The sequence below is a fragment of the Hypomesus nipponensis genome, chromosome 11 (genome assembly GCF_054491055.1).
Source record: "Hypomesus nipponensis isolate SF chromosome 11, ASM5449105v1, whole genome shotgun sequence".
NCBI lineage: Eukaryota > Metazoa > Chordata > Actinopteri > Osmeriformes > Osmeridae > Hypomesus > Hypomesus nipponensis.
The window spans coordinates 2,618,869-2,632,215 of record NC_140371.1 but is presented as its reverse complement, the minus strand read 5'-3'; the positions used below and the strand labels follow the sequence as shown (position 1 = coordinate 2,632,215).

Genomic DNA, 13,347 nt, shown 5'->3' with positions numbered 1-13,347 from the left:
ATCCAAAATGTTAATTAGTATTAAACTCGGCAGGGGTTAGTTCATTAGGCTAGGAGAAGGCTGTACAATCACTTTCAAATCATTAAAAGGTGGGATGAGAGAATATTTATTTAAACTATAAAGAGAATGTGGAACAAAACACAGTTAGTTTACTCAACCGCACATTTCTCACATCCCACTGGTGTCTGAGAAGTCCTTAAAAACATTTCTCATCAAACCTTTGAAAGTACATACATTCACACTACTAAGTACCATATTTAGTGTATCTAAAATTAGATGGTCCCGTTTTGGGACAGTTAACCTTTCAACAATGTCAAATAAAGTTTAGTGAGAGTCAATCATGATCCACAGAGACCCATATATTAACAACTTAATGCCTGAGAAAGATGGAGAGTGTTTTTCACATCATCAACCTTATCTTCAGTTAAGCATGTTCACAGGCTCTTTAAAGGCTTCCCCTGGGTTTAACCCATAGGTCAGACGGTCCTCTTCCAGGGCTGCCCAAGCCATCCTCTCAGTGGTGAACCTGGCCGCCCAATCCCCCGTACGAGAGACTGCTATGGCCCCGCCTCCTCCTCGGACACGCTCGCCCATGTATGTCAGAGAAACGTTCACAGCTTCGGCGGTGCCTTTACCTGTCCAGACACACGAGCATGGAACTGATGGTGTGTTGTTGTTGTTGTAACAGAAAACATTTTGATTTGTATAAAGCAAATTGATTTTGGTTCCTCTACAGAAGTGCCGTACAATAGGATGCCTTGTGTTTGTTTACCTACTGTAGCTAGCCATCTTGCTGTGTATGCGACACAAAACCAGTCTTACACCAGTCTTACACCTTTTCAGACCTTAGAACTACTTTTTAAAGTCAAGTCAGTCTGGCAGTACAGTCAAACCATACTTTAATTACGCCAATACTTCCGGGGACAGCAAAACCGAATAAAAGTGCAAGTCACAAAGAGTCTGAATCAAAGCTTGAATGAACAAGAACTGGGTTGTGTGAGTGCCAAGCATCTGACACGAGAGGGAAAGAAGCCCTGAGGAGGTAGAGAGCGGCGCAGCGAGACTGCAGCCATTCTCCCCGTCTCCTTCGTGTCATTACCAGAGGACACTTCAACAAACAATAGCCCGACTGACCCCTCCACACACATTTCCTCATTACCAGCCAACTGCAGCCTCTGCTAGCTCAATCACCTCCGCCTCCTGCCCACCAATTAAAATGATTGGCAATGGTAGTGTCAAAACTTCACAGGCGCCTGCATTAGTTAAACAACATGGTCAGACTCCCAAGCCTGATGGTTGAGTGGATGTAGCTCTGCCTGGGCTGGTAGACAGAAAGGAAACGCATCCAGTGACAAGCTTCAAAGAATGATCCCTTGGTAAAAAATGAACATACAAATAAACACATGGATTTGTGGAAGTCTAATGAGGGTTGTATTTTTAGGTGTCTATTTTTTATTTAAATAAAAAATAGACTTGAGTTATAAATAGAATAGAGTTGTTTTTGCATAGTGCAAGTAAAAACAGTTTTTGTTAAGTTAGTGTGTGTAAAGAAAGGTGAATCCAAAGGGAAAGCGTGTCATGATCCAGGTCTGAGGGGCGTGGCTCTGCAGAGACTGTTGTGGGGTCTCCCTGTAGCATGGGGAGAAGCAAATAACAAATTCAAATTCCCAAAAATGAATTCAATTAACGAGAGCAATAAAGCGGCGATAGCCACGCCCCCTCATTAAGCAGCCGTTTTAGTTCCCCACATCCTGACATGTTTGTAATTGATAGCACATTAGTCACCAGCGCAATTCAATTTAGAATGTGTCGCTCCGCTCGGCTTGCCTGCCGTATGAGTTTTGGTAATAAGATGACTAGATTTGGTAATAACATAACCAAGTGGCTATCCATCATGTCAACATGAAGGCAGAAAGACATCCAGAGCTACTGCTGTGTGACTAATTGAATTGCCAGAAGAGAAGTAGGCCAATTACATGGGTGTGTAATATTGTGACTTACGACCCACTACTTAGAAAACCTCACTAGCAATGAATGGATTGGCATTCCAACCTCGTAATTCATTATTTTTCATGAATACTTCCTGACCCAATAAGTATTTCCTGGTAAAAACAGAAAGACAGTCTATTTTCACCAAGGACAACAGATCTGTATGTTTGCATATGTGTGTATGTATCTGTATGTATGTACATGTGGGTATGTACATGTGTGTGCGTAGATGTGTGTATGTGTGTGTGTGTGTGTGTATGTGTACATGTGTGTATATATCTGTGTGTGTGTACATGTGTGTATGCCGTGTGTGTATTCCGTACCTTGCTCCATGTGGAACAGGATAAGCCTGGCCAGAGTGACTTTCAGGATGGATTCTCCATGGCCGGTACAGGATGCAGCTCCGCTCAGGTTATCAGCATAGCCCCCAGAGCCTAACCCACAGGTGCCAAGGAGGGGAAAACATGCAAGCGTGGTGAGATGTTTGCTACAATGATAAGGCCAGAAAGTTATTGGGCAATGTTTGGACTGCTAACCGTAGTTACTCAGTAAAACTTTTCCCAAAACAACTTTTGCCTACCAATGACAGGGGAATCTCCTACTCTGCCGACCATTTTGTTTCGTATCCCACCAGTTGACGTGGCACAGGCAACGTTCCCAGAGCAGTCCAGAGCGACAGCCCCTACAGTGTCATGTCCCCTGCAGAGAGAGAAGGATTCTGATCATAGCACCAGTTAGTGTATGTGATTCTGATTATAGCTGAGAAAGAGACAGTATATTATTCTGGTAGCAGTTGGAGAGAGAGAGTATGATTTTGATCCTAGATGAATCAAGAGAGAGAGTATTATTCTGATCATAGACGAAGCAAGAGAAAGAGACGGTATGATTCTGATCATAGATGAGAGAAAGAGAGACAGTCTAAGATTCAGATTATAGCTGAGAGAGAGAATGTAGGATTGTAATAACATTGGTAACAACAGTAAACTGAACGAGATGAATGGTGTGCCAGTCTCTAAAGAGGCAGAATATATTCATTTCATTCTATCAAGCCTGCTAAACATTGCTTTCTGGGTAAAAACCTAAGCAACAGGCCAGACAGCGTTGTAACAGAGCGTGTCACTTGGAGAAGGGTAGGCCAAGGGCAAACCAAACAAACGCCCAAACTAATATTTCCAAGTAATGGTTGAGCAACCACACCGCCTCCTAACAACAAAAAGGAAGGAGGATTGGTCTGAAGCAGTTGGTGGAGGATCGCTCGTCAGGCTCTTGAAAGGAAACATCAGTCACCAGTGAAGGGCATCTGATTGCTCTATTAAATCACAACTGTCCGAATCACACTGATCGGCTGAAAACAGAAGCTAAAAACGTCTTCTGTGGAGGGATAATACGTCAGAGTCAGGAAGTGAGCCGTGGAGTGTAGCCGAGGCCCTCCTGATGTGCGGTAGCTGACTGATGGGACATTCAGACGACCTGGACCCAGAACGATGAAGGAGCTCTTTAAAAGGCCGAACAGACGATGGATCTTCTCATACGGACGCCTCCATTCCACTTCCAGATCCCAGAGACGTCCTTCTGCTGCTGTTTCTGGGAGCACAAGACCTGGAGGCCTCCATTCCACTTCCAGATCCCAGAGACGTCCTTCTGCTGCTGTTTCTGGGAGCACAAGACCTGGAGGCCTTGCTCCCAAGTCATGGATTCATCCCAGCCCTCATAACACATGTTGAAAGGTCAGGTTGATCGAGATTCTCCACTGAAAGGGGTTCTTATTGAGACACTCGAGGCCTCATCGTGTTTCGAAGAACAAGCGGTGCTGAACACGCTGCGGGCCCCAGTCTGTCCAAGTCAGACAGAATAAATGAGAGAATAAAAGAAACAACCACGAGTGAGTTTTCAGCCCACAAGGTCATGACACAGCTGGCTCCACTGGATCCACAAGGGAGGAGGGAACAGTGCCGTTGAACTCTGTTAATTACGACAGTAAGGCGACTCATTACCGGGGCCATTGAGAGCCTTGTGTCTGAAAATGCTCCAGACACAGCTGATTTTAAGCCAACTTTGTCCCCGGGGTCTGGTATGTATTGATGAGATTTTCCCTCCGAAGGTGCATAGCTAAAATAGGTCATGAAGACCACAGCTAATTGCCACTGTAGTTTAATAGCACTGTGCTGCATTCTAATGGCTCTGTTCACCTCTGCCAGGACGTTGATGACTGCTATCCATGCTGATGATGAGCAGGGTCAGCCTGTTTGACCTCTGGGTCTCTGGGTATAAAAGCCCCACATTAAGACAGGCGTATGTTGGCGTTCCAGTGGCAGGATGTTGTGCTTGTTAGGCCTCCAGGGGCCTGTTATCTGCGGAGCTCAGGGCCCCATCGGTGATGAAGCAGCAGGAACACAGGGAGCTAACGGCGGAGGCTTCAGCTCTGCCAACTGTCGTTTGGCCCCTCCAGGGCCCCATTCCTGCCTCAGCATCCCGTCTCTACCCCGACAGGGCCACTGCGGAGACCCCCAGCTCTCACTGCCTACCTTCCGGATCCCATTTATCTACTCCTCGCGTCCCTAACCTGCTGTTCTGATGCTGAAATGCTCTAAAACGGTATCCGTCTTATCAATGTACCATCCCTAGAATCCCTCCTGGGGCAAGGCTCTCCAGCCCACATCAAGGCCTCGTCCTTGGGGGCGGCGTGAGGGCGACAGGTGGCGCTCTGGAAGGCTTTTCCATTCAAGACTTACACCACGGCTGGTTCTTTTCATTCAAGCAGACAAGTCCCTGCGTGTCAGAAGAGGCTCTCTCAAGAAGATGGTGAAGAGGATGAATCTGACCCAGGGTTAACTGACATCTGAAACCCCATGAACAATCAATACCTGTTTCTTTGTGGACAGCAAGGTTTTTCTCACTGACCTTACATGACAACCAGCTACTGGCATTACTGCTGTGTGTCAACATGCACACAGCAGCTTCAGTGTACAGCGAAGCAAAAGTATAGTTTCTCATAGCATGAAAACAGGTGGCAAATATTTGTATTTGTTTGTTTTTTCTTTAGGAGGAGAAGTTGGTAACGTCTCTCCACAAATAACACCCAATTTCAGCCAGCGGCGAGACCCTGCAGTGCTTGTTTGGACAGTAAAAGCAGAGTCCATGTGTCTGAAATTTCTCATCACAGTGAGAATCTTCCAATACAGTCCGGAGGTTCCAACTGGTCACGCTGTTCTAGAATTGCAGGGCTGCCAAACAAAAACCCAGAGACAGAGAGACACCCAGAAAATATACAGAGAAAAAAGAGGGATGTGGAAATTGCCACGGTGGTGGTGTCTGGACAGACTATTCCAGCATCCAAGTGGAGGAGATAGCTATTCACTATCTGAAACCATCTTCACTTGTATTTCCTCACACAGAACAGAAAACGACGTCCTAGCTTTCTTTCATCGGCAAGCAATCAGAACTTCTACAAAATTATAGCTATTTATCCGTCTCGTCCATCACTCCCTTTCTTCTTGTGTTTGTGCTCTGTAATTTTCTCCCTTCTGCTTTTTTACATCTCTAAGAAACTCCTGGAAGGGTCACCCTCCACGAGGCAGTGAAGTTCACCACTACAGCTTCCACGTAGCGGCGGCTGTCTCGTCGTCGACTGTGTCCTGTCACTCAGGGAGGGATGTCTGTTCCTGTCACATCATCTATCATCTGATCCCCCGCCGCACCACACTCCTGGACGCTGTCGCTAGCTGCCCCCCCCCCCCCCCCCCTCTCAGGGGACCAACCTGCCTCGTCCCTCTGTTCAATACAGCATCATCTTCAGCATCATCTTCAGCATCATCTTCAGCATCATCTTCAGCATCATCTTCAGCGTCATCTTCAGCGTCATCTCCAGCATCATCTTCAGCATCATCTTCAGCATCATATTCAGCATCATCTCCAGCATCATCTTCAGCGTCATCTTCAGCATCATCTTCAGCATCATCTTCAGCATCATCTTCAGCATCATCTCCAGCATCATCTTCAGCGTCATCTTCAGCATCATCTTCAGCATCATCTTCAGCATAATCTTCAGCATCATCTTCAGCATCATATTCAGCATCATCTTCAGTTGCCACTGTGTCTTTGACAGCCTTACTCAGATACTGCATCCCAAACAAGTCACGTTTAGTAGCAGCAACCTGGTCTGAATGGACTGTACACGCCGTACACCAAGTAAATCAAAGTAAAACCTGTTGTAAGGTATCGTCAGGGGTGTGAAAGGTGAGGGGAGAAGTCTACAGCAGCAGATTAACGTTTGAATCTTATTTGTACCCCGCGGCCCCCTCCTCGACCAGTCACACCATGGCACAATGGACCTTACCACTGGGAGTTAAAGAGTTCCTTCACTCCGCTGGAGTACTTCCTGTTCTTCTCCCACTCCCTCCGCTCCTGCTCCGTGACGAGGCTCTCTGGTGACACTTCCTGGATGCCTATGCTCTGAGCGAATCGGTTGGCACCTCTGTCTGTGAGCATGACGTGGTCGGTCTGAGATGGAAAGACATGACAGAAGAAGCGTATTTATAATAATAAATAAACATATAAGAACGAGTCATTAAGTACATACGTACAAGACCGAGTTCATTATGAATGGATACGCCAGAATATCCATGTTCAGTTACATCTTTTAGATTTAAAGATGCTGTAAAGCAATTTCAAACTTAGTCTCACTGAAATGTGGAGTTAGACCGTTCAACAGTTTCTCACTCGTTTTCAGCTCAGGTTTTGTAAAGGCGGGGCCAAAACCCAACCTATCTACGTCACAGCCACCTATCTAGGTCAGATCATAGACGGTTTATATAATCTGCATTCTGTTACTCAGCTGGTACGATGCAAAGTCATTAACACACACAACTCTCAGAGACTGCAGGTAGGTCTGTTCTGATATCTGCAATAGATTTAGCTAGTGTTGCTGTTGTTGCTAAATTCAATAAATTCGAAGGTTCGGAGCACGCGTGTTCACACGACACGCCCCCCCAGTCTCAAGCAGAGAAGACTGCTGATTTTCTCACAATTTCAAAGCCTAATTGAACATACTTGTCTGTGTTTTTTTCATTTGAATTTGGATAGGTAGTTAACAACACATTCTTTTGCGGTGTGATGAACTTAAAACTAATTTTCAGTTCTGCTTCACAGCCACTTTAAAAGCTCTATTTTCTAAAGAAACCAAGATGTAGTTGACCTGTAGAGCAACTACGGGTTAGATGTCTGAGTGTGTGTTCTGTTGCAGCAAAACAAAACATTTTCTGCTGTCCCAGTTGCCTCATTAAAAACCGAAAGAAAAAAAAAAGACATAATCAGCGTTGATACAAAAAATTGTATTATGAAGCCAAGCTGTATTTTCCTGATATAACAACACAATTTAATAGAATAGATGTGACTGGTAAACACAAGGACTGGCCAATCAGACAGGCGCTGAGGTCTGTGAAATCACCTTGACATCGGACAGGCGCTGAGGTCTGTGATATCACCTTGACGTCGGACAGGCGCTGAGGTCTGTGATAACACCTTGACATCGGACAGGCGCTGAGGTCTGTGATATCACCTTGACGTCAGACAGGCGCTGAGGTCTGTGATATCACCTTGACATCGGACAGGCGCTGAGGTCTGTGATATCACCTTGACGTCAGACAGGCGCTGAGGTCTGTGATATCACCTTGACGTCAGACAGGCGCTGAGGTCTGTGATATCACCTTGACGTCAGACAGGCGCTGAGGTCTGTGATATCACCTTGACCTGCCCATCATGGCTGTGCAGTAACTCTATCTATGACAGCTGAGTCACATAGGAGCTTTAATCTATACTGCTGGGCGAACATCTCTGGTCCTGACACCTTCCTCAGACACTTAGCTACTCTGGCAGGGAGGAGAGAGGGGGAGAGAGAGGGGGGAGAGAGGGAGAGAGAGAGAGGGGGAGAGAGAGGGGGGAGAGAGGGAGAGAGAGAGAGGGGGAGAGAGGGGGAGAGAGAGGGGGGAGAGAGAGAGAGGGGGGAGGGGGGGAGAGAGAGAGAGAGGGGGAGAGATGGGGAGAAAGAGGGAGAGAGAGAGGGGGGAGAGAGAGAGAGAGGGGGAGGAGATAGAGAGAGAGGGAGTGAGAGATGGGGAGAAAAAAGGAGAGAGGGGGGGGTAGAGAGAGAGGGGGGAGAGAGAGAGGGGGGAGAGAGAGAGGGGGAGAGAGAGAAGGAGAGAGAGAGGGAAAGAGGTGGAAGAGAGAGAGAGAGAGAGAGAGAGAGAGAGAGAGAGAGAGAGAGAGAGAGAGAGAGAGAGAGGAGAGAGAGAGAGGGGGAAAGAGGGAGAGAGAGAGAGAGAGAGAGAAAGATGGAGAGAAAGAGAAAGAAAGACAGGACTCAACAGTAATTCACTAATAATATCATATGATGTCTCTATGGTAAACCCGCTGTGACAAAAGTTCGCATTTCCTGCATAGTAACCCTGATAACAGCCTGAATCTCCCTGACAACAGAGAATATGACTTAATGGTGTGGGACTAATTTCCAACCATTCAACTTAAACAGCGGTACATGAAGCATCCAGCTTAGACATCTTTGGATCTATTGTAACCCTAATAAAAACAATAACATTTGCTAATTTATAAATGACTTTCAGGCACGTCTGTCTGCTGTGGTAAAACTACTGAGCTGTAGGAACGTTATTCCTCCTCAGCCTGTAATGGGAGACACACAGACACCATTAGTCCTATAGGGAAACTTTAAAATATTTAGGCGATTATGAAAGTGATTTTTCTCTGTCAGACTGAGTGCACTCCAGACTACAGGGTCACTGAAGCTTGATAGCAGCATTGATCACTCACTCCCCCGATGAATATTTAATACAGAGCTGTTCAACAGATCTGGCAGCTCACAGCTAAAACTAGCAAGGTCTTTCAAGGGGGGGGGGGGGGGTGGACAGCCTGGGGCATCTATCCTAACAGCGTTTAGCCTCCCGCTGTCCTGGAGTGACAAGGTGAATCTTGGGTGTTGCCTAGGTGTACAGAGAGGATGCTATCAGTACTCTTATACAGAGGGTCATGTCAGACGGTGCATGTGTACCAAGGCCCTGACGTTACCACAGAAACCACATCAGGCTCTCCCTGAGACAAACACGCCATGCCTTCCAAGGCCCTGAAATACGAGGGTTTCCTCCACTGGTACTTTGTTGCTTAGCAGCACATGACAAACAACCTACTGTCCTCCCCCCTTGTGAGTGTATGCAGATTTTAGAAGAGCCTCGGTTGAGACGCTGCTGCCATGGTTACCTGGGAAAGGGTATTATATTAGCAGGGGACTGCTGGGGCCAATTCAAGGCAGCTTCTGAGAGAGAGAAACCAAGCACAGGCTTGGAGTTACTCAGACGAGAATGTAAATAATATTGAGGTGCATCATGAGTTTCAGTCCTTGATCCCAGTCATTCTCAACGTCAAGTTCCAGAGAGCATCTTTGAGCGTAATAAGTTAGCCGCAACACAAGATAGGAAAAGATGGTACAGTATTTAATATAATGTGAATGGCAGAATGTGGAGAGATCCTGATAGCCTCTCCTATTATCTCTCCCCCGTGCTGTTGAACCTGACAGCTATCTCACACTACCTTTGATCTTTGGAATTAGTAGAAAACCTCTTGCAGTGATGGACAGTGTGTGTGCGTGTATGCGTGTGTAGCTAAAATAGTTCAACGTTCATTAGTCCTTTAACTGCCACTGGGCTACTTAGGTAAACACCAAAGAAGAACCACTCGTCCTTCTGTTCATGGTGATACATCTCCATGTCATCCCTCGCGCTCGCTGGATCACTACTCGTTTCCCAGGCGACGTCTGACCTGTCAGCTCCCCTAGTTCTGGGGGCTATATTTGGTTAACGACCCAGAAGCCTGAAAATACTAAAGATTCTTTTGAAGGTGACAAGCTGGCTGAAAGGGATGCTGCAGCGTTTCAGAGGAGGCTAGATTCATCTGGCAACGGAACGAGACCGGAACAAAATCCACTACTTCATTGTTTTTCAATCAAAACACAAAAAGGGTAACCACTGGACAGGTGATTAAGCCTCCAAGTCGATACTAAGGCTGAGCGCAGGTGCTGCTGCCTTCGGGAAACCACTGACAGGTTTTGTTCACCTGAAAGGAGAGAGAACAGGAGCAAAGAAAGGAGGAGAAAAAGACAAAGGTAACCTTTTCCATCACAGCCCTCGCCAGAGAGACCGGGTTGGAGATGTTCCTCGCACAAGACACGGCTCCGGCAGCGAGGGTCCTGCCGTCCATAATGATGGCATCCAGCTCCACCTCTCCATCAGCATTCAGCACAGCCCCGTGACCTTAAACAAAGCAACCCCCTCATTAGAAGTCATGCACTATAACTTAAGAGTCTCCGAGAACAAACTGTGGTGTTCACTTGGGCTACATAAAAGTATAACAAACCACACAGACATACAGCACAGGCAGTGTGTATAATGTGATATGGTGTGTGTCGGTTTATACAAACGTTCACTTTGCAATTCTGAGTCACAGGAACACAATACTGGTGATATTCTGGTAGCAATTCAATATCCAACATCAAAAATCACATCCAACTTTCAGTTCTGTTATAGGAATAAAGATGCAGTATAAGACTATCTCTCAAAACAACATAACAGTATCACAGCACACTTCTCAAGTCGTGGGTATCACTCTAAGTAGATTTCTCCTCTCTCAAAGTGCGAATGCATTAGTTGTTTATTGATTGGACGTCGCTCCCTTCCTGTCTGTCAGGCCGTATAAAATGACCTCCTGATGAAGTGCTTATTTCGCTCCAATGATTGAAGGACTCTGCAGTTTCATCTAATGTGGCAGTTAGCCATGGCAGATGAGATGACTTCAGACAAGCCCAGTGTGTTAATGAAGTGTCTTGTTTTGTTCCCAAAAGGTTTCCGTGTGTAATCTGACGACGGCTGCCCTCCGAAGCCTTCCAGCTCGGCTAGGTTCCAGGATGACCTCGGGACCGGGAAGGGATCTGGGGAAAACTGGGACTGGTGAAAGTTTTTGTTTTGAGATCTGAGATGCTCTCTGAACCCACCGAAACTACTGGCAAAGTTTTTAGAGCAGGCCTTGTTGTGTTGTGTCAGTTGATGGTTTGGGGCAGAGTGGATGCATGAAGCATCCAGCTTAGACCAGCCACAGGGGCGCACTCGTTTCCAGGACCGGGAGGCACATACTGGGTTCAAAAGAGGGGGTCTCAAATCCTCCACACGTCTAGGGGAATCCCCCATTATTTTTACTTTGGGGGGTCCCACAAAATTGCAGTCTTTAGAGCTTGATATGATTTTCAGGAATCACTATCAAGTCATCTTAAATTATTGTACAAAATGTTCAAAACATTAAAGAGTGAAACGGATGATATTTTCAGAATTTCTAAGTGTTACAGGTAATTCCGGAACATGGGCGTACCTGCGTCAAACACTGGGTCGTCCTCCATGGTCCTCACAGCCAGCTCCACGGCCTCCAGAGCACTGGCTCCCGTTTTCATGGCCATGAAACCGCGCCGGGCGGCGGCCTTGACCCCCGCTACCGACGCCTGGGCCAGATCGTCTGGAATGGCCCAAGCTCCACCATGGACGACTATCACGGCACTCATCCCAAGGTACGCCTTGAGACAAACGTTCAATTTTTTTCCGATTTCTCTCAAAAATGTCTATTAACACAGTTAGTGAAAACTGACACTCGAGGAGCAAAACAACTATAAGAGAGAACTGCACAACTATAAACACAAGTGTTTCACATTTGAAACAGTGTTTAACTGGTTCAAACAGTCAGATGTTAAGAACCATGTGTGTGGCATAGCGTGACATATTTTGTTTTTTTTATACATGACGGTCTAGTTTTGAACAAAGTGTTTCATTTTGCAAAAGTTTGGGGGTGTTAGTTGTGTGTCTGGTTGTGTGAATCTGGTGTTGTGTTTTGACAAATTGAGCGCTGTTTTCAAAATTGTGCTTAAGCAATCGGAAAAAAAACTGTAAGCACTTTAGGTGCCTTACGCCCGTGTTTGATCCATTTGTTCACATGTTAGATTTTTCAAGTCAGTGTCTTAAAAAACGCAATTAAGTGACATCATCTTGTATTTCTGTGTCTAATGTAGAAAATAGTATTTAGTGATTTACGCTTAACTGTAGTTTCTGGTCAAATGAATGATCAACTTCGTAGACTAATCTTGCCAATGTGGAGGCACAATGAACAGCAAGCAGTGGAAACTTTTATTCAGTTTTCCATTCCACGTATTTCATTGCATATATCAGTTAAATTAGTTTTTTAAGTAGCCTATCACATACAAATGAAGAAGTACGAATAAATACTCACTTGTTCTATTCACATTCGCAGGCTCCGCAATCCTAACGCCACAAGACCGGAGTGGTTTTTGGACACGTGATCCCTCGGTGAGCTTTGACAACAAGCTTTTTTTTTTTTTATCAATGAACAATCAGGTCACAAATACAGAAGCATAGTTACAGCTACCGTTTAAAATACATTAATGAAGAAAAAAATAATACTAAAACAGTAACAACAATCAGATTAAAGTACAGTGGGACAACAAGCTTCCTCTCTCACTGGATCAAGCTATTCTTACGCAATCACATCATCTGGTAACCCAACCAACTCACCTTGACATAACGGAGGCCTGTATCATTTGGTGATAAAAAAAAATACATTAAATCAATACAAATATTGAGTTTGAGTTTGCATCAATGTAACAATATAAAGTAAAACAGAAAACGGCATAAGCTGCGAGTAAAGTGCAAGCAAATGGATGTTGTAATTATATCAAGGGAAATTAGTGAGCACAAAGATCTACTGATGAATCGAAAGGTTTCATATTTCTTCCGAACGACCTGAGTTATTGATCTAGAGAGCGGTTTTGCTTCAAATGAGACTTTTGGGAGGCAGAGAACACTTAAGCTATGGATTCTGTATTTAGATGTGGTTTTCACTAATGAGTTTGGAAACTCAATCTTATGGGATTTCTTTGTCCTGGAGAATGCCACTATACTAATTTCCAACACAGCAAATTCCCCTATGTGGGACTCGTGTATCAAACTCAAGGTGATGAGATAGAGATATATATTCTGTCTTTTGCACAGCTCAAATATCAAGTTCGAACCATGTGGGACCACCTAATAAACTACACACATTATTCTAACACAATAACGTGTCACTGAGAGAGTATCCTGTCTGTCTTCAAGGAAATACATGTTCTAGTTATTATTGCTTTTATCTTTTGTAGTACGTCAGTTATCAGCTCCTGTGTGTGCGTGCGTGCGTGTGTGTGCGTGTGTGTGTGCGTGTGTGTGCGTGTGTGTGTGTGCGTGCGCGCGTGTGCGAGCACGTGTG

The 13,347-nt window shown here is 45.4% G+C and overlaps 1 protein-coding gene across 1 annotated transcript; it reads right to left on the bottom strand.

Moving 5' to 3' along the window:
* Positions 1-96: 96 nt before the first annotated feature.
* Positions 97-12,379, bottom strand: LOC146267700 (isoaspartyl peptidase/L-asparaginase). Its single transcript, XM_084667207.1, has 7 exons — positions 12,319-12,379; positions 11,413-11,611; positions 10,162-10,304; positions 6,326-6,489; positions 2,570-2,688; positions 2,313-2,423; positions 97-635 (listed from the first exon to the last, which is right to left on the bottom strand). The coding sequence occupies exons 2-7, from the start codon at positions 11,597-11,599 to the stop codon at positions 421-423; spliced, it is 939 nt and encodes a 312-aa protein (XP_084523333.1). The 5' UTR covers positions 11,600-11,611; positions 12,319-12,379; the 3' UTR covers positions 97-420.
* Between the last annotated feature and the right edge of the window lie 968 nt (positions 12,380-13,347).